This window comes from Molossus molossus, unplaced genomic scaffold (genome assembly GCF_014108415.1).
Source record: "Molossus molossus isolate mMolMol1 unplaced genomic scaffold, mMolMol1.p scaffold_m16_p_1, whole genome shotgun sequence".
Classification (NCBI taxonomy): Eukaryota; Metazoa; Chordata; class Mammalia; order Chiroptera; family Molossidae; genus Molossus; species Molossus molossus.
In genome coordinates this window covers 120,998,470-121,019,577 of record NW_023425344.1, presented here as the reverse complement: position 1 = coordinate 121,019,577, position 21,108 = coordinate 120,998,470, and the positions used below count along the sequence as shown (strand labels likewise).

At 44.2% G+C, this 21,108-nt stretch overlaps 1 protein-coding gene across 4 annotated transcripts in view; it reads right to left on the bottom strand.

The window, feature by feature from the left end:
* PPCDC (phosphopantothenoylcysteine decarboxylase) overlaps nt 1-21,108 on the bottom strand; it is a 35,737-nt gene that overhangs the window by 11,945 nt on the left and 2,684 nt on the right. For all 4 annotated transcript variants that reach the window (XM_036279633.1, XM_036279616.1, XM_036279642.1 and 1 more), the window contains exon 2: nt 19,404-19,612. In XM_036279633.1, coding sequence (XP_036135526.1) covers nt 19,404-19,538 — 135 coding nt within the window. In that variant the 5' untranslated portion in view covers nt 19,539-19,612. The remainder of the gene's footprint in view (nt 1-19,403; nt 19,613-21,108) is intronic.

Genomic DNA, 21,108 nt, shown 5'->3' with positions numbered 1-21,108 from the left:
CTCCCATGAAAAGACACAGAGTAGCTGATTGGATAAGAACGCATGACTCATCTATATGTTGTTTACAAGAGACCCACCTCACAACAAAAGACTCACATAGATTGAAAGTGAAGGGATGGAAAAAAATCTTCCAAGCAAACGGAAAAGAAAAAAAAGCTGGGGTAGCAATACTCATATCTGATAAAATAGATATCAGAATGAAGGCCATAATTAGAGACAAAGGAGGCCACTACATAATATTGAAAGGATCTATCCAAGAAGAAGATATAACCTTGATAAACATATATGCACCCAATATAGGAGCACCAAAATATATTTAAAAAATCTTCTGGAGGACTTCAAAGGAGAAATCGATAGCAATACAATCATAGCAGGGGACTTCAACACCCCGCTGACATCACTGGATAGATCCTCTAGACAAAAAACTAGGAAGGAAACAGAGACCCTAAATGAAGCACTAGACCAAATGGATTTAATAGATATCTACAGAGAACTACACCCCAAAACTACAGAATTCACATTCTTCTCAAGTGCACATGGGACATTCTCAAAGATAGACGACATGTTAGGGCACAAACTAAGTCTCTACAAGTTCAAGAAGATTGAAATCATATCAAGCATCTTCTCAGATCACAATGGCATGAAACTAGAAATCAATTGCAAGAAGAACATACAAAGACATTTGAACACATGGAAGCTAAATAGCATGTTATTAAACAATGAATGGGTCACCGAGGAGATCAAGGAAGAAATCAAAAACTTCCTGGAAACCAATGAAAATGAAGACACAACAACACAAAATCTATGGGATGCAGCGAAAGCAGTTCTGAGAGGGAAGTTCATAGCACTACAGGCCTACCTCAAAAAACAAGAACAATCTCTGATAGACTATCTAACCTCACAACTTAAAGTACTAGAGAGCAAACAAAAAGAAAACCCCAGAGCAAGTAGAAGGAAGGAAATAGTAAAGATCAGAGCAGAAATAAATGACATAGACACCAAAAAAAAAAAAAACAATTCAAAGAATCAATAAAACAAAGAGCTGGTTTTTCGAAAAGATAAACAAGATTGATCGACCCTTAGCTAGACTCACCACGAAACAAAGAGAGAGAACCCAAATACACAAAATCAGAAATGAAAGAGGAGAGATAACAATTGACACCACAGAAATACAAAAGATCGATAACAACTACTATGAACAATTATATGGCAAGAAATTCGATAATCTAAGCGAAATGGACACATTTCTAGAAACACATAGTGTCCCAAAACTGGATCAGGAAGAGATAGAAAACTTGAACAGACCAATGACAACAGAAGAAATTGAAGAGGTAATCAAGACTCTCCCAGCAAACAAAAGCCCAGGCCCGGATGGCTTCATGGGGGAGTTGTACCGAACATTCAAAGAAGAACTAATACCCATTCTCCTCAAACTATTTTAAAAAAATTCAAGAAGAAGGAAGACTTCCAAACTCGTTTTATGAAGCCAGCATAATTCTAATTCCAAAACCAGAAAAAGACACAACAAAGAAAGAAAACTACAGGCCAATATCCCTGATGAACATAGATGCCAAAATCCTGAACAAAATACTAGCAAATCGGATCCAGCAATACACCAAAAAAATTATCCACCATGACCAAGTGGGATTCATCCCAGGGATGCAAGGCTGGTAGAATATTCGCAAATCCATAAATGTGATACACCACATAAATAAAATGAAGAACAAAAACCATATGATAATATCAATAGATGCTGAAAAAGCCTTCGACAAAATCCAGCATCCATTTCTGATAAAAACGCTCAGCAGTGTGGGAATAGAGGGATCAGATCTCGACATAATAAAGGCCATACATGAAAGACCTACAGCCAACATCATACTCAATGGGCACAAACTAAAAGCATTTCCCGTAAGAACAGGAACAAGGCAAGGATGCCCACTTTCACCACTCCTATTTAACATAGTACTGGAAGTCTTAGCCACAGCAATCAGACAGGAAGAAAAAATAAAAGGGATCTAAATTGGAAAGGAGGAAGTGAAATTGTCATTATTTGCAGATGACATGATACTATACATAGAAAACCCCAAAGACTCCATCAAAAGTTTACTAGACTTAATAAATGAATTTGGCAAAGTAGCAGGATACAAAATTAACATCAAGAAATCGATGGCATTCTTATACACCAATGATGAACTCACAGAAAGAGAAACTAAGAAAGCAATCCCATTTGCCATCATGGCAAAAAAATTAAGATACCTAGGAATAAACTTAACCAAAGAAATAAAGGATCTATTCGCAGAAAACTACAGGTCATTGAAAAAAGAAACAGAGGAAGATATAAAAAGTGGAAGCACATACCCTGTTCATGGATTGGAAGAATTAACATCATTAAAATGTCCATATTACCCAAAGCAATCTATAGATTCAACGCAATCCCCATCAAAATACCAACGGCATACTTCACAGAATTAGAACAATTATCTCAAAAGTTCATATGGAACCAAAAAAGTCCTCGAATAGCCACAGCAATCTTGAAAAGGAAGAACAAAGTTGGAGGGATCACAATACCAGGTTTCAGGTTATACTACAAAGCCACTGTAATCAAAACAGCCTGGTACTGGCACAAGAACAGGCATATAGACCAGTGAAACAGAACAGAGAACCCAGAAATGGACCCAAGGCAATATGCTCAATTAATATTTGACAAAGGTGGCAAGAGCATACAGTGGAGTATGGACAGCCTCTTTAACAAATGTTGCTGGAAAAACTGGACAACTACTTGCAGAAAAATGAAACTAGACCATCAACTTACATCCTACACGAGAATAAACTCAAAATGGATAAAAGATTTAAATGTAACTCATTAATCCATAAAAATCCTAGAAGAGACTGTAGGCAACAAAATTTCAGACATCATACGCAGCAGAATTTTTACTGACACATCACCTAAGGCAATAGAAACAAAGGAGAAAACGAACACATGGGACTACATCACACTCAAAAGCTTCTGCACAGCGAAAGATACAATCATTAAAACGGAAAGGCTATCCACTGTATGGGAGAGCATAATTTCCAATGATATATCAGATAAGGGGTTAATTTCCAATACATATAGAGTGCTTATACAACTCCACAAATGGAAGACAAAGAACCCAATTAAAAAATGGGCAGAGGAGCCCTGGCCGGTTTGGCTCAGCGGTTAGAGCATCGGCCTGCGGCCCTGAGAGACCCAGGTTCGGTTCCCGCTAAGGGCGCGTACCTCGGTTGCAGTTTGTCCCCGGCCCTGGTCGGTTGTGTGGGTGGCAGCCACTCGATGTGTTTCTTTCACATCGATGTTTCTCTCTCTCTCTCTGTTCCTCTCTCTCCCTCTCACTCTACCTGAACAAAAAATGAAAAAATGTCCTCAGGTGAGGATAAAAAAAAAAAAAAAAAAAAAAAAATGGGCAGAGGAACTAAATAGACACCTCTCCAAACAGGACATACAAATGGCTAAGAAACATATGAAGAAATGCTCATCATCACTAATCATCAGAGAGATGCAAATTAAAACAACAATGAGGTATCACCTCACACCTGTCAGAATGGCCACCATCAACAAATCATCAAACAACAAGAGTTGGCGAGGGTGTGGAGAAAAGGGGACTCTGGTGCACTGCTGGTGGGAATGCAGACTGGTGCAGCCACTATGGAAAACAATATGGTGTTACCTCAAAAAATTAAAAATTGAACTTCCATTTGACCCAGGGATCCCACCTCTAGGAATATACCCTAAGAAGCCTAAAACACCAATCAGAAAGAATATATGTACCCCCATGTTTGTAGCAGCACTATTTACACTGGGTAAGATCTGGAAACAGCCCAAGTGCCCATCAGTAGACGAATGGATAAAGAAGCTGTGGTACATATACACAATGGAGTACTACGCAGCTGTAAGAAAGAAAGATCTCTTATCCTTTGAGACTACATGGAGGGACCTGGAAAGTATCATCCTAAGTGAAACAAGCCAAACAGAAAAAGACAAGGTTCATATGATCTCACTTATTTGTGGAATATAATGAACATAACAGTCTGAGGAATGGGGTCATCCCAGAGACGTGGAAGTGGGGTACAGACTGACAATCCCCTAAAAAGGCAGGTGGTGGGGGAGAGATAAACCACAGAACTTATATGCATGTATGCATGAACAGTGGACATGTACAACAAACTGGGGAAAGGGCAGGGAGGAAGGGGGCGGGGGGAATCAGTGGGAGAAAAAGGAGAAACATCTATAACAAAAATTTATTAATAAAAAAAAGTTTAAAAAATAAAAATAAAATTACTGTACGATGGACTATAGGCCTATGTATTTGAGCACCCCAGGAATCCTTCAATGCCAGGTGCAACTGCTAGAGTCTGGAACTGATTAACCGCAATAAATGAGGGGTGACTGTATAAGGAAGCAAAAAACACCAAATAAGAACAGCAAAAGAAAAAAGAAAAAAAGACCCCCAAAATGAGGATAGTGTGAGGAGCCTCTGGGACAACTTCAAACGTACCAACATTCACATCATAGGGGTGCCAAAAAAAGAAGAGAGCAAGAAATTGAAAACCTATTTGGAAAAATAATGACAGAAAACATCCCTAACTTGGTGAAGGGAACAGACATACAAGTCCAGGAAGCACAGACAATCCCAAACAAGATGAACCTGAAGAGGTCCACACCAAGACACATCATCATCAAAATGTAAAACGTTAAAGATATAGAGAGAATCTTAAAAGCAGCAAGAGAAAAGCAGTTCGTTACCACAAAGGAGCTCCCATAAGACTGTCAGCTGATTTCTCAAAAGAAACTTTGCAGACCAGAAGAGAGTGGCAAGAGATATTTAAGGTGATGAAAAGCAATGACCTACAACCAAGATTACTCTATCCTGCAAAGCTATCATTTAGAATCTATGGACATATCAAGAGTTTCTCAGACAATAAAGAGCTAAAGGAGTTCATCACCGCCAAACCAGTATTATAGGAAATGTTTAAGGGTCTTCTTGAAGGAAAAGAAGAAAAATATGAACAATAAAATGGCAATTAATACAACAACTGAACCTACAAACAAAATGAGCAAGCAGAACAGAAACAGACTCATAGATAGAGAGAACGTTTTGTTGCTTGCCAGATGGGTGGGGCTGCGGGGATGGGTGAAAAAGATGAAGGAATTAAGAAGTACAAATTGGTTGTTAGACTGATGAACCTGAAAGGGAAGTGGGGAGGGAGGGTGGGATGAGATAAACCAAAAAAAATTCTATGCATATATCCATAACCAATAAACACTGACAATAGTTTGGGGAAGGCAGGAGGGGGGTGAGATTAGGGAGGAGGGTGTCAATGGTGAAAAAAGGGAGGGGACATCTGTAATACATTCAACAATAAAGATGAGTTAAAAAATAAAATAAAATAAAGTTCTAGAAAAGCAAAAACAAAAGGATATGTAGCCTGGCTGGTATGGCTCAGTGGACTGAGCATCATTCCATGAACAGAGAGGTCCTGGTTCAATTCCCCATCAGGGCACATGCCTGGGTTGCAGGCTTGATTCCCAGGAGGGGACATACAGGAAGCAGCTGATCAATGTTTCTCTTTCACATCAATGTTTCTCTCTCTCCCCATTCCTCTGTCTCTAAAAAATCAATAAAAATATTTTTTAAAGGATATGTAAGGGTTAAATGAAAGAATAAACTTTCAGTTAAATAAGGTGGATTAAACTCTGTTCCCTCCTAAAAGCCCACTGAAATAAGAGTAGAGGGATTTTGTAAACAGTACGAACCACCAAGAACAAAGAAGACAAAAAAAAAAAAAAAAAAAACCTAAACTAAAAGTAGATAAGATATATAAACAGCCCAGCCGGTGTAGCTCAGTGGATTGAGCATCATCCCATGGACTGAGTCGTCCTGGTTCAATTCCCAGTCAGGGCACATGCCCAGGTTGCAGGCTCGATCCCAGTGTAGGGCATGCAGGAGGCAGCACATGGATGTTTCTCTCCCACATTGATGTTTCTCTCTCTCCCTCCCTAAAAAAAAAAAAAAAAAATCAATAAAAATTTATTTTTTAAAAAAAGATATGTAAACATATTTTTGGAAGATAGAAGTAGAAAGTGGTATTAGCAGATAAAATAAGATGAGATCAGATGCTATTTTTTTTAATGAACATTCAGGGAACAAATAAAGAACTCTTGGAAATTAAAAGTATAAGTAATAAAATAAAAAACTTAATATAAGCTTAAAAGAAATCATCCAGAAAGTAGAAGAGGAAGATAGAGCAATGAATAATAGCAGGGGGAAAAAAGATGAAAAAAATCAGATCAACTCCAGAGTTTCAAAATCTGACTTATAATGAGTTCCAAAACAAGAGAAGAGAAAAGGGGAGAAAATTACAAGAGATATAAAATTAAATTTCCCAGAACTGAAGAACCCAGAGATGGGAGCCATCTCTTCTTCCTGTAGGAGTCTGAGGTATTCCAGCGTTAGGCTAAGGGAACCTGGATATCCCATCCCTGGAACCCACTAAGTGTCTGTCAATGCCTGTACCCACACTAACTCTTCTGGAAGCTACATCCTCCTGCTGATGTAGAGTTTTCAATCCACAACAATTCAAAAGAGTTCTTCTCACTCATGTTGCTGCTGAGCCACAAACCCTAGACTATACCTGCTCAGTTAACTTTTCTTTTCAACTTACCTTTGTTGTTGAATGTATTACAGATGTCCCTCCTTATTACCCCCTTGACCCTCTCCTCTCCCATCCTGCCCCCTTCCTGCTTTCCCCACACTACTGTGTGTGTGTATTGGTTATGCATATATGCATATAAGTTCTTTGGTTTCTCTATTTCCACCCCACCTCCCCCTTCCCTTTGAGGTTCATCAGTCTAACAACCAATTCATACTTCCTAATCCCTTCATCTTTTTTACCCAACTCCCCTCCCATCTGGCAAGGAACAAAAAGTCCTCTGTATTTATGACTCTGTTTCCGTTCTGCTTGCTCATTTTGTTTGTAGATTCAACTGTTGATAGATATGTATTTATTGCTATTTTATTGTTCGTATTTTTCTTCTTCTCCTCCTTTAAGAAGACTCTTCAACATTTTATATAATACAGGTTTGTTGGTGATGAACTCCTTTCACATTTTCTTGTCTGAGAAACTCTTGATATGTTCATCGATTCTAAATGATAGCTTTGCAAGCTAGAGTAATCTTGGTTGTACGTCCTTGCTTTTCATCACTTTAAATATTTCTTGCCACTCCCTCCTGGCCTGCAAAGTTTCTTTTGAGAAATCAACTGACAGTCTTATGGAAGCTCTGTTGTAGGTAACTAACTGCTTTTCTCTTGTTGCTTTTAAGATTCTCTCTTTATCTTTAATGTTTTGCATTTTGATGGTGTGGACCTCTTTGGGTTCATCTTTATTGGGACTCTCTGTGCTTCCTGGACTTGTATGTCTGTTTTCTTCACCAAGTTAGGGACATTTTCTGTCATTATTTTTTTCAAATAGGTTTCAATTTCTTGCCCTCTCTTCTTCTGGCACTCCCATGATGTGAATGTTGGCATGCTTGAAGTCCCAAAGGCTTCTTATACTATCCTCATTTTGGAAGGTTCTTTTTTCTGTTCTTATTGGGTGTTTTTTGCTTCCTTACTTTCCAAATTGATGGTTTGCTTCTTGGCTTCATCTACTCTACTATTGAGTCCCTATAAATTTTTCTTTATTTCAGTTAGTGCATCCTTCATTTCTGGCTGGTCTTTTATGCTGTTGAGAGTCCTCACTAAGTTCATTGTGCATCCTTGTAAGCAGTGTTTTGAACTCTGCATCTGATTCATTGCTTACCGCCATTTCATTTTTTCTTTTCCTGGAGTTTTGTTCTTTTCTTTCATTTGGAACATGTTTCTTTGTCTCCTCATTTTGGCTGCCTCTCTGTGTTTGCTTCTAGGTACTGGGTAGAGTTGCTATGTCTCCTAAGCTTCCTCGGGTAGCCTGTTCTAGTAGGTCTCCTGTAGGGCCCAGTGGCACAGCATCCCTTTTCAACCAGCGGGGCCCTCCAGGTGCATTCCTCGTGTGCACTTTACTCCCTTTTGTTGTAATTGAGTCTTGATTGCTGTTGGCACATCAATGGGAAGGTTTTACTCAGGCTGATTAGCTTCATGGACTGGCTGTGCCCACTGACCACTGACCTCTGACTACCTTGGATGATCAGTTATGCAGGGGCCCACCACACAGAGCAAGACTTACTTCAGCAGTGCTTTGGTACCCCCTGAGCCCATTCCTTGAGTGTGTCACTTGTGGAGGTGACTGGGTAGTGGTGCTTTGATGTCTAAAGCTGTCTACTGGGTGTGTCGGCTCTGGGGCAAGGTCAGCCTCTACCTGTGTTCTGCCCAGGGCCACCAGGCATAAGCTACAAAGCAATCTGCCAATGGTTGCTTCTTGTGCTGGGCTTGGAGGTGCTCAGGTGAAGCCAAGCTGTGAAACAAGGCTGGCTGCTTTTAGTGCCAGGCCTGGGACCACTTATTGAGCAGAATGGGGCTCGCTGTGACCAGATGCTGCATGTTTGAGATAAAATTTAGGAAAATCTGAAGCAGGAGCCAAAACAGGCCAATCCTGTTGTAAAGCCTTTGGAAACAGCTTGGGTGGGCCTGAAAGTTGGGTTGGGGAGGGCCTCAGGGAATCACCAGGGTAGGGCAAACAGTATGAACCAGGTTGCTAGAGTCCCAGATATAGTGCCCATTTGCCTTCCCTGTAGGGCAAGGGCTCACCAAAGGAACAACGGCCTCCAGCAGCACATCTGTCCAGAAGAAAACTGCCTCTCCAGCCCTCACCCTGATGCCAAACAACTCAGTTCTTCCCTGTATGACTCTGGTGCCTTTCAAACTGCCTCCCCTCCACACTGGAACTCAGAGGGAGGAAGTCCGAGTAAGTCTGTGTACGGGCCCTTTAAGAGAAGCTGCCTGGGGCTCCAGTAGCCTCAGCCTCCCTCAGCCTCAATTCCCGCTGGGTTTTACAGCCAGAAATTATGGGGACTTCTCTTCCTGGCACTGGAACCCTGAGCTGGGTGCCTGGTGTGAGATGGGGACCCCTCACCCCTCAGAGAGGACCTTCACAGCCGAGGTATCCCTCCTGATTTTTATCCTCCACATATGGGTGTGGGACCAACCTGTCAGTGCCTCCACCCCTTCTACTGGTCTCAATGTGGCTTCTTCTTTAATTTTGCAGTTGCAGGACTTCCATCCAGCTTTATTTCAGGCTGTTTTGAAGGATGTTTGTTCTGTTGTTTAGTTGTAATTTTGATGTTCAGTTTACTTTTTCTAGTCCCAAATACTGTTTCTCACTTTTCCTTGGTAAAATCCACCTTTCCAGAGTTGGCTCACTATTTCAGTCTGTGAAGAGTTCTTGAGATCTCAATCCTATTCCTCCTGGCCTGTCCTCAGCCAGCACCACCATCAATAGAGCCCTAAGACACGAATTCAAATCATGAACAGAACAAAGTCAAGAGCAGAGCCCTTCCATAAGGTCCACCGGCTAGGGGTATGGATGAGGAAGAATCCCTCCCAAGTAGAATCTTTCACTGGTTATAAACATGCTGACAACATCACCAGGTGGTCAGGGGATGTCCTAAGATTACATCAAAACCTTACCCAAATCCAAAAATACTCTAACATTTTTTTAAAATAAACTAAAATTGATATGCCTTATTCCCAGTAAGCCCAATCAAACCCAGTGGCAACCATTTTCTAAGTGCTTACAAGCCTCATCTATAGTAATCTGTGGAGCCCACCTCCTTTGTCATTTTGATAAATGGACATTAGTCATCTCCAGCACCTAGCCTCCCTGCTGTCTCCCACACATCCTGTAGGTCACCAACTATAACCTCAGCACCCCAGGAAAGAACTTGCCAAGGTCAGGAGATGAATCACCCAACTTGGAGTTCATGATCCTCCCACCACCATTTCTCCTACTTTCTCAAGCTCAGAAGAAAAGATGAAAATAAAACAGGACTCAAGTCCTTCCCACTTCTTTCTGTCCATCCTAATGTTATGCCATTGGCCTCCAACACCAGGCATTGTTTTATTGTTCTTTTTCCAAATACAGTGATACCTCGGTTCTCGAACATAATTCGTTCCAGGAGGACGGTCGAGAACCAAATTGTTCGAGAACCGAAGCAATGAAACCAATAGGAAAGCGTGACTCCACAAAGCGTGACTCTCTCTCTGCACTCACACTGATGACGCAAGCAAGGCGCGCTGGGCCGAATGAACACCATTCGGCTCATCTCGGAAGTTCGAGTTCCAAATATTTGTTCGGATTCCGAGACAAAAGTTTCTCGAATCTCCATTTGGTCGAAAACCGAGGCGTTCGAGAACCGAGGTATCACTGTACATGAAACAATGTGCAGTGTTGGTGGTATAATGGTGAGCAGAGCTGCCTTCCAAATACATGGAACAGCCCTCTTGGTTGCCCTGAGTTTCACTGCAAGCCTCAGCTCACTCTAAACCATATCCTACCTTCATTTTTATGTACATGTCCTCCTTTCCATCTGTTTTCCAATCTCCGTCAACAGGGGGCTTTCCAGGTACTCGTATCAGTTTCTAGTCACTGACTTCTTTTCCTCATGGGTACCACTTTTTCATTTCTAAGAGATTTCCAACCATCTTGAACAATTTGCCATTAAAGAATGTCCCAGTTCATCTTTTTCTTTTTTTTTTTTTATGGGCCACAAAGCCTAAAATATTTTTTTTATTAATTAATTTATTTATTTTTGTTACAGATGTTTCTCCTCTTTCTATTCTGAAATTTTGGAAGCTGCTTCCTGAACATTTAGTTTCCCTACTCTCCCCAACTCCCAAACTGCCTGCCAGGTCTCAAAGTGAAGACTGTGCCTGGGGCCAGCCTTCAAAAGCATTCTGTTTGGCAATGGCCCTATTTAGGGGCTCCCTCCTCTCTCTCAGTTCTACCCCTTCTTTTTTTTTTCTTTTTTTTTTTTCATCCTCACCCGAGGACATTTTTCCATCCTTTGTTCAGGCAGAGTAGGAGGGGGAGAGAGGAACAGAGAGAGAGAGAAACATCGACGTGAAGGGACACATCAAGTGGCTGCCACCCGCACGACTGACCAGAGCCGGGGACAAACTGCAACCGAGGTACATGCCCTTAGCGGGAACCGAACCCAGGTCTCTCGGGACCGCAGGCCGACGCTCTAACCGCTGAGCCAAACCGGCCAGGGCTCTACCCCTTTTTTCCCTCCACATCACACTCAGGGTCTTGGGACCTTCATTCAGCCTCTCTCTGGCCCCTGGAGGGTTCCAACCAGGGATCCAGGTAGGGCTCCCACCCTGGGCATTCACCCCAACTTGAAATCTTCCCTAAGCTCCTTCCCCAGTCTTTCAGTTGATCCCTCTCTGGCCACCTTTCCAGGACACACTGTTAGGGAGCTTCCTGGGATCACTGTCTTTACCTAAAGAGTAATGTGAAAAATATGTGATGGGCCTATCCTTCCCAGTGCCCCAACCCTGACCCCACTGAAGTAGCCACCTCTCCTTGGAAGTGACCCTGACCCCAGTGCTACAAGCAGGCCCAGGCTAGTTTTTCTTGTTTTAGAGGGACGTCACTTGATCTGATTCATCAGAACTTTCTGAACTTTCTTTCATTTTCATTCATTCTGTCAAAAAGTACTGGGAGCCAAAGGCTGGGCCCCAGGTTTACATACATTAAAAAATAAAAGCAAGTTGTATTACCTTCTGAGATACTAAATTACTCAGACTATCCACTTATTCAACCTGACCTTTCTCCCAGCAAATGCCAAGGAGCCTTGGCAGAGCAAAAAACTCCTGAGGGTAGGAACCCTCCACGGCTCTTTTACTCCTAGGTCCTGGTAGAAGCAGGGCTGAACATTAAAACAATCTCCCACATAATACATAGTTCCTGAAAGGCAGCTCTGTGCATAGTCTCCTGGCAAGACCACTGCAAACAGTTTTTATATATAAAATTTTTAACCTGAACCTCTTTGTGTGACGTGACCCTTTTAGTTGAGCTGCCTACATTTTGCCTAGTATTCATAGCGATTTCTTTCTGAAACCGGTTGGCAAGTCCGGTTTCCTTTTCTCTGCTGAAGAGACATCAGCAATGCTAGCTGGGGTTCCTGGAATAAGGGAAGGTAAATAAAAATAGAATTGAGAGTGATACCTCCGCTTCTACTTTAGGCCCATTTTTTGGCCAATGCTGCTTCTGGGGAAGATTATGAGAGAGCTGTGGGGAAGTATTTCCACAGCCAGAGGATGAGACAAACCCCATGGCTTGAATTCTACCTCCAACCTCATCTCTGGCCTCTACCATGAGCTAGAAGCACTACCCCCACCCAAGTTATGACAACCAGAAATGTCTCCAGACATTGTCCAGTGTCCCATGGGAGGCAAAATCACCCACTCTACAGAATTACATAATAGAACTTTCTGCAGTGAGGGAAATGGGTCACATCTGTGCTGCCTAGTATGGCAGCCATAAGTCACATTTGCCTATTGGGCACCTGAGGAATGGCTGCTCTGGCTACAGAACTGAATTTTGGTTTCATTTCATTTTAATAATTTAAATTTAAATTTAAATTTGAATATGGCTGGTGGCTGCCATATTATATAGCACTGTTCTGGTATATACAAGTGAAGAAGAGTCATCCAGCTGAGTGGCTGGAAAAGAGCAAGTGTTTCTTGTAGAGTGTGTGATCATGGCTCCACAAACTGATGAAGATTCTAAAGAGGAAGCACCAGCCATATTTAACCTGCCACAAGTCAAGGAACCCCGAGCTTTGGTGGCTCAGGTCTCTGGGCTGGCACACAAAACAAAGGCTGACCAGTGTTGACGCTGGCAGTGCCCAGGGCCTGAGGGCCAGCCAAGAAGCTGACATAAACCTGAGTATGGGGGTGGCAGGAATACTCTAGGAAAAGGGAGTCTTGGTGCCCAGGGCAGTCAGCACATGGCATGGGAAGTTATAAAGGAGGTAGCATCGTTAACAAATCCCCAAAGGGTTTCTGGTTGACTGGCTGGGTATACCAATAGCTCATAATGATGTCTCAACTGGCAAATATTTACTAAGCCTATTATGCACATAGGGGCCAGAGCTGGTAAGGCACAAGCTCTGCCCTCAGTAAGGGCTCAGTTTAACAGGTATAACCCCTGACCATAAAGCAAGGCAGACCAGGTAAGAGTCCACAGTTCCTAGGGATTCTCATCCTCACAACTGTGGTTAGCTTGAGCAGAGAATGTCCCAGCTGCAGATCTCAGCTGCTCAAGTTCACTCACCAATAAGGTCAGGAAAACTGGCCTTAAGCCCCAGTTCTGCCAACGTACCAGCTAGAGGATCTCAAGCAAATCCCCCTTCCTCCCTAGCCCCCATTTCCCCTTCTAAGCCATGAGCCATTTGGACCACATGGCTTCCAAGGACCCATCCAGCCCACTGTGCCATCCCAGCCCTCTTGTAACCATTGCAATTTCCCACCAGGTTCTGCCTCCAAGGGGGCCTCCAGCCATTCAAGCAGGACTGAGCTGCTAATCCCTCCGTGCCCTTCCCCAGCAAGAGAAAACTCTCAAGAATGAAACCAGAAAGATGACTGCACAGGCTCTCCAAGGGGACACTGTTCTGGGGTATCAAGGAAGGCCCCTGGGGTCAGGACCCCTCAGCCATGGGCTGGCTGCCTTTGACCAGAAGCCTGCAGAATTCACTCCCTAGAGGAGCAGGCCAGGGAGGAAGGAGTCAGCCAAACCAGCAGAGGCCCAAATAACTTGGAGCACTAAAGAAGAATGCACTAGTTTCCACACCAGGACCACAGAACAGGCAGGTGGTCTCCACCTGGAAAGAAAGAAAAAGCTCAAACCAGGCCTTGTTTCTCCTGTTTACCTTTTCTCAATGATCATTAAAAAAAAAAAAAAAAAAAAAAAACATAACCCCGGCCAATGTGGCTTAGTTGGTTGACCGTGGTCCCATGCACCAGTAGGTTGCTAGTTCGATTCCTGGGTTGCGGGCTCATCCCCAGTAGGGAGTATGTGGGAGGCAGCCAATGGATGTTTCTCTCTCATCAACGTTTCTAACTCTCTCTCCCTCTCCCTTCCTCCTTATCTAAAAATCAATTTAAAAAAATTTAAAGCATAAAGTTACAAAGATTGTTCCATAATATCCTCACCCAAAGCCCCAATTGATTTGAAAAATAAAATAAATATACATAGAGAGTAGAAAATTAAAATTGAACAGAATGATACAAAATGAAAAATGCAAGGCTCCATTCCACCTCTCTGCCAAAGTAACCACCTCCAGGGGAAAAACTGCAGGCAGTAACTCAAATCTGTAAACATACAAAAGAAATCACACTATGTGCATGGGGTGGTAAACTTGTTCCATAAAGGGCCAGATACTATTTTAGACTTTGTCACAACTACTCAACTCTGCAGCAGCAATACTGCACTCATCAACAACACATAAATGAGTGAATGTGGCTATTTCAATAAAACATTAAGGACCCTAAAATCTGAACTTCACATACTTTTATGTGGCACAAAATAAACTTTTGATTTTTCTAACCATATGAAAATGCAAAAACTGCCCAGCCAGTGTGGCTCAGTGGTTGAGCGTTGACCCATGCACTAAGAGGTCACCGGTTCGATTCCCAGTCAAAGCACATGTCCCATTTTGGGGCCAAATTCCCAGTGGGGGGCATGCAAGAGGTGGCCAATCAATATTCTCTCTCATCGATGTTTCTATCTCTCTCTTCCTCTCCCTTCCTCTCTCTCTAAAATCAATAAAGAGCCCTGGCCAGTTGACTCAGCAGTTAGAGCGTCGGCCCGCAGACCAAAAAGTCCCAGGTTCTATTTCGGTCAAGGGCATGTACCTCAGTTGCAGTTCGGTCCTCGGCCCTGGTCAGAATTGTGCGAGAGGCAACGAATCAATGTATCTCTTTCACATCGATGTTTATCTATCTCTCTCTCACTCCCTTCCACTCTGTCTGAAAATAAATGGAAAAATGTCCTTGGGTGAGAATTTTTTTTTTAAAGTAAAATAAAATAAATAGAGAAAAAAATTTTTAATAAAAATGAAAAAACCATTCTTGGCTCACAGGCCATACAAAAACGGGCCACAAAACCAGATTCAGCCTGTTGAGCACAGTTTGCTAAGTCCTGTACCTTGTTCATCCACGTATATCTTAAGGATTGTCCCACATCAGCACACAGAGATCCATCTACTCATTCTTCTGAACCATCACCAAGAAGTCCATTGAGAGGCTGGGCAATAATTGCACCACACCTCTCTACTGCTGGACATTTTTTTGTTTCCTCTTTTGTTTTTGTTTTGAAATTATAAATAATGCTATAGCCCTAAGCCAGTTTGGCTCAGTAGTTAGAGTGTTGGCCCATGGACCAAAAAGTTGTGGGTTTGATTCTGGTCAAGGGCACATACCTCTGTTGCAGTTCCTCCCCGGCCCTGGTCCAGGTCATGCGCGAGGCAACTAATCAATGTGTCTCTCTTACATCAGTGTTTTCCTCTCTTCCTCTTTCTCTCTCTCTCTCTCTCTCCCTCCCTCCCTCTCAGTATCCTTATACATATGGATGTTAATAAATACCCCCCACATGAGTCAGTCCTAAGTGTGAATCAAGGGCTGTCAACATTTGTGATTTCTCTAGATATTGCCAAAGAGTCCTCCAGAAAAACAGAATGTACTTCATACTACATGAGCGAAGCCCTCTTTCCCTCACCCTTGACGGTTCTTTTTTTTTTTTTCATCCACACCCGAGGACATTTTTCCATTTTTTGTTCAGATAGAGTGGGAGGGAGAGGAAGAGAGAGAGAGAGTGAGAGAAACATCGACATGAAAGGGACACATCGAGTGGTTGCCACCTGTACGACCCATCCAGGGCCGGGGACAAACTGCAACCAAGGTACGTGCCCTTAGCGGGAACCGAACCCGGGTCTCTCCGGACCGCAGGCCGACGCTCCAACCGCTGAGCCAAACTGGCCAGGGCCCCTTGACGGTTCTTAATGTCCTAATGGGCATTCTTGAAAGTTATCCTTCTCTAAGCCCAGAGCCAGCCAGCTCCCTGAGTGGGAGATTTTCTCTACCTTCAGAAATCCCCTTCTGGTTCTCACCCTGCTGATACCTGCCCTGGCAAAGCTAGAGGTGTCTGTCTTCTCCTCCCAAGCGAGAAGGATGACAACCAAAGGGAAAAAACTGAGCTGTCAGCTCAAACTAACTGCCACTCAATTAAATGACAATTATGGACCAGCAAAACACCCTGAAGTTCCTTCCCTCCAGCACCTTCTCTCAAGATGCCTCTGGGTCCTAGTCCTTTGTGCTCTCACATCTAGAATCCTCTCTCACTAGCACGAGAGAGGTCCTGGAGATGGGTCATTTGAGTACCTTCTCTCGAGTGCATGAACAGGAAAACTGAGGCTACAAATAAGAAATGACTTGCCCAGGGTCCCAGAGTGAGAAATCTTCTAGGTTCAGTTGCCTCTCTTGAGGTTGGGCTGGCCTCTACTGTCCAATTCCCCCCACCTCACATAAAGGCTTCCAGGCTTCTTTGCTGGTGGCCACTCTTCCCTGACAGCTGGTATGTGAATCTTGAGGCCAAATCCACCCCTCCTCGACACCCCCCCACAATCTCCCTAGCTCCTGGGATGCCTGGACACACGTGTATCAGGAGTAGTTATGAGCCATGTCTGCAGAATCCCTCAATTCCCTGCAGCCCACACCACAGCTTCTTGGGTGCTAGTCAAAATCTAAGTATACCTAAGGGAGCCTTGGCATGTGAACCCATGACTTAGGCAAAGAGCTGAGAATGACTACTTGAAGGAACAAAGACTGCTCCTGGGGGATGATGCAGAAATAGAAAGATCAGTGCCATCAGAGAATGTGGAGAAGTGCTACCTCAGGGCCAAGACAAGGCAAGCCAGGGATCCCCCTTGGTTACCAACACTTCACAAGGGCCACACAAAGCCAACCCAGGCTCCCTGGGGAGCAGTATACCTGCAGAATGAGAGGGCCAAAGGTAACACAGGTCCTCCACTTGAGCAGGTGGACTGGGGCTCCCATGACTCTTCCCACATGGGCTGTCTTGCCAACCCCAACACCCCATACCACATGGCTGGCCCAAAAGACATAACAGCTAGGGGAAAGATAGTAAAGGACAGGAAACAAACACTGCTAAGTGCTTCTGTATGCTAGGAGCTGTGCCTAGTTGTTGGCATTGGATGGCAAACTGTTTCATCTGTGTCCCCCTTCCTCAGCCTTGACAAGAACCCAAGTGGATGGGTGAGAGTAGTCATCCTAATATTAAACCAAAATAAAGCAGGCTCCAAGAGGGTAAGTCAGGACATCCTACCTCCCAGGTCAGTGCCTTTCTGGCTACCTAACTTTTGGCTTCAACTTCAGCCAGAGAGGGAGAACCAAGCCCTGTTCCAAACATGGCCTATCCCTTAGCAGACCAGGCTAAAAACCTGGAGTGGGCTGGAGAGCCTCCCTGCTCCAAGCAACCCTTTCCTCACATGCTGGCTGCATGGGATGGCAGGAAGCATGGAGCTGCCATTTCCCTTAGCTCTGAAGCTGCCCATCTGTTTCCTGGGATAGGACTCCCTGCCCCAACCCAGTCCGGAAATTGACTTGCACTGGAGCTATGGGAAAAGAGAACTGCATGGCTCCCTCCCTCCCCAGGGGGTAGTGGCAGAGGCTGTTGCTGCTGCAACCCCTTCACGTTTCCCACCCTCAGGGCTCTAGCTGGCCAGTTCCTACCAACAATTCTTGGGCACATGAAGGTGACAGGCCCCAGGTGGCCTTGCCCCAACAGCACCAGTATCCAACCACAGAGCAGCCACAAGATTCTCCTCTGGCCTAAATGGCATCCCTGACTGCCTGCTTTACTGCTTGTCCCTGTATGGGGAGTGAGGTGAGGGGCTGGCTTTCTAGGTAGAAGTTTGTATAAAATTTTTTAAAAAAAGGGAAAGATTTCCCTGCCCCTGCCTGGAATCTCAACATGGTCATCTGTAGGTGAGCAATACCCCCTGCTGGACACACCAGGTACATCCACCTGCGCCACCCTGTGTCAGGAACTGTGCAGATAACAAAGAAAAGCACCAACACAGCCGCAGCAGCTTAACACCATCCCACAAAACTAGTGTCCAACAACATGAGCAGTGTCAAAGGCAGCTGATGGTTCTGCATCTCGATCAAGATTCTCCCCTTTGGCTGGTGTGGCTCAGTGGATTGAGCATCGTCCCATGCACCAAGAGGTCACTGGTTCGATTCCTGGTCAGGACACATGCCTTGGTTGTGGGTTCAATTCCCAGTAGGGGGCGTGCAGGAGGCAGCCAATTGATGTTTCTCTCTCACATCGATGTTTCTCTCACTCTCACCCTCTCCCTTCCTCTCTCTATAAAAAAAAAATCAATAAAAAAAAAACATTTAAAAAAAAGATTTTCTCCTTGACCAAACTCTAGTGAGGCTTGGGGAGGTGAGGGGGCGATGAGAAGCCTATCTTTGAGCTTTGTCTTCAAGAGCAACAACCCTACTAAGCTGGTTTATCCAGAAGCCCCCTCTCTCGATATCTGACCAGACTAAATATCTCATCAGGCTTTTCATTCCCCAACATCTCTCAGATGACATGTGATCATCCTACCTGCCTTCAGCAAGAATCCTGTGGAGCCCAGCCAGTGTGGCTCACTGAGCATCAACCCATGCACCAAGAGGTCGCCAGTTCAATTCCCAGTATGGGCACAAGTCCGGGTCAAGGGCCAAATCCCCAGTGGGGGACATGCAAGGAGGCAGCAATCAATGTTCTCTCTCATTGATGTTTCTCTCTCTCTCCCTCTCCCTCTCCCTTCCTTTCTCTAAAATAAAATTTAACAAAGAATCCTGTTGTGACAGTTTAGTCAGAATCCCCATTTACTGCTGATGTTTCCTCTTAGCAATTTTTCCATTCACTGACCCCTACTCTGCTCCTTGGATATAAATCCTCACTTTTCCTTGTGGTATTCAAAATTAAGCCCAGTTCTATACTGAAGCCTCTCTTCCCTTATTGCAATAGCTTTTCTGACTAAAATGTTTTTACTACTTGAATATATCAAATTAGTTTTAAAAGGAAGGGAGCAAAACCACATGGGTTGAGGCAGGCTAGGAACGCTTCTACATGAATTTTTTGTGCAGTTTGGAAAGGCAGCAAAGACAGTGCAGCCTGGCAGGGACTGGCCAAAACAAAGCCACACTGGTCTCTGTCTCCTGCATTCCCCTCATACCAATGCACATAGACTCCTACAAACACCACAATTAAGAAAAAGAAAACCCTGTGCACTACACAAAAATGGGCTGGCCACAGGAATAGCAATTCTCTAATGCCAAAGGTTGCCATGCTTAACTAGTAAGGATACTCACACCAGGAATGTCTAAAAGCCTTGACACCAGAAGAGGTAACTTCAGGGCTGCAACACTCCCAGTGACACCCACAAGAACATGGAACTGTCTCTCTACCAAGGGTGCAGCAGCTGGACATGAGGCCCTTGGTTCCATGTAGGTTCTGGTGGCTTCGAGTCCTGGGAACCTGCCAGAACTGGGCTCCACAAAGCTCTGTCAGGATTTAGGATCTAAAAACAGAACAAGGGGTGCCCATTTCATTCATACATTCAATCAAAAAGTATTGAGCACCCTGTTAGACCCTGGGCCAGCTGCTGGTGTTCAGCAGTCCCAGCTTCTGGGAGCACACAGTTTGATAAAAAGACCAGACACCTTCAACACACATAGGTCAGTTACAATGTAATGTGGCCAGCACTGTGAGGAAGGTCAATACCAGGGGCTGTGGCTGCCTAGGAGTAACTGTCTGAAGAAGTCAGAGACCAAAAACTTAAGATTCAATTTGAGTCCTAATTTGAGTAAGTTTTCCAGAAAGAGAAGGAAATCACTTTGCAAGTGGACGAATCTTACAAAAGCTGAAGAGGCCTAAAGGAGGTTGGCAGGCTTGGTGAACAGGGAGTAGCTTAGTACTGAAGCTAAAGTGTAATATAGGGGCAGGGAGGTTAGGCTGCAAAGTCGGATCAAGGGCAGTGTCAAGGGTGGTGAGGGAAAGGGTGAGTTTCCATTTTAGACAGATGGTGTTGGTGCTGGTGACAGTGGGCCTTGGTGGTGGTGAGATTGGAGGGGCAGGATAAGGAACTACTATAGGAGACCAGGCTGACTGACTGAAGGGAGTGACAGGATGCCTGTGAGATGGAACCTTGGCAACAAGGGGGTTTGGGTGCTTCAGAGAGTTAAAAGATGTGTCTCCCTGTCCCTGTCCCTGTAGATCAGACTGGGCACCACTCTATAAATCCAAGCCCAAAAAGAGAGAAGCATAAAGGGGATGTTGGGCCTGGCCGGTGTGGCTCAGTGGTTGAGCATCAACCCATGCACCAAGAGGTCACCGGTTCGATTCCCAGTCAGGACACATGCCCGGGTTGTGGGCCCGGACCCAGTGTGGGGCATGCAGGAGGCGGCCGGTCGATGTGCTCCCTCATCAGTGTTTCTGTCTCTCTCTCCCTCTCTAAAATCAATTAAGAAAAATTAATTAATTAATTCATTCATTAAGGAGATGTAGGTCACCCTATGAGACCAGCTGATTGGTTTATTCCTCTGGCCCTCAGATGTTGCTAGAAGTGAGTGCCCATGATAACATGGCTGATGGACACACCAAAACCTACAATCAGTAAGACATACTCCATCAGCAACAATCACTAAGGACCAATTACATTGAGCACTGTGCAAAGGAACAGGGGAAGACAGATTCTGTCTTCAGGGAATCTGTAGATTAATTGAGAAGAGAGGAGTCACATCTGACATCATTTAAGATGGGTCCTTCTTCCCTGGGATGCACCTTTTTGATAATCATTGATTCAATTTGTTCATCAGCTTCCTTGCCTCTCCCTCTCCACGTCCCTACCACCACCACCACCACTGCCACCAGCAAGTTCCCTGAATGTGTGCCCAGGTCTAATCACCAAGCACCTGGTGGGTCCTAAACATCTGCTGAATAAATAATAAACTGTATCCTCGGAAGCAGGGTGAGGCAAAGGACAGAAACTTGGCCTGTGAATCAGGAGCCCTGGAC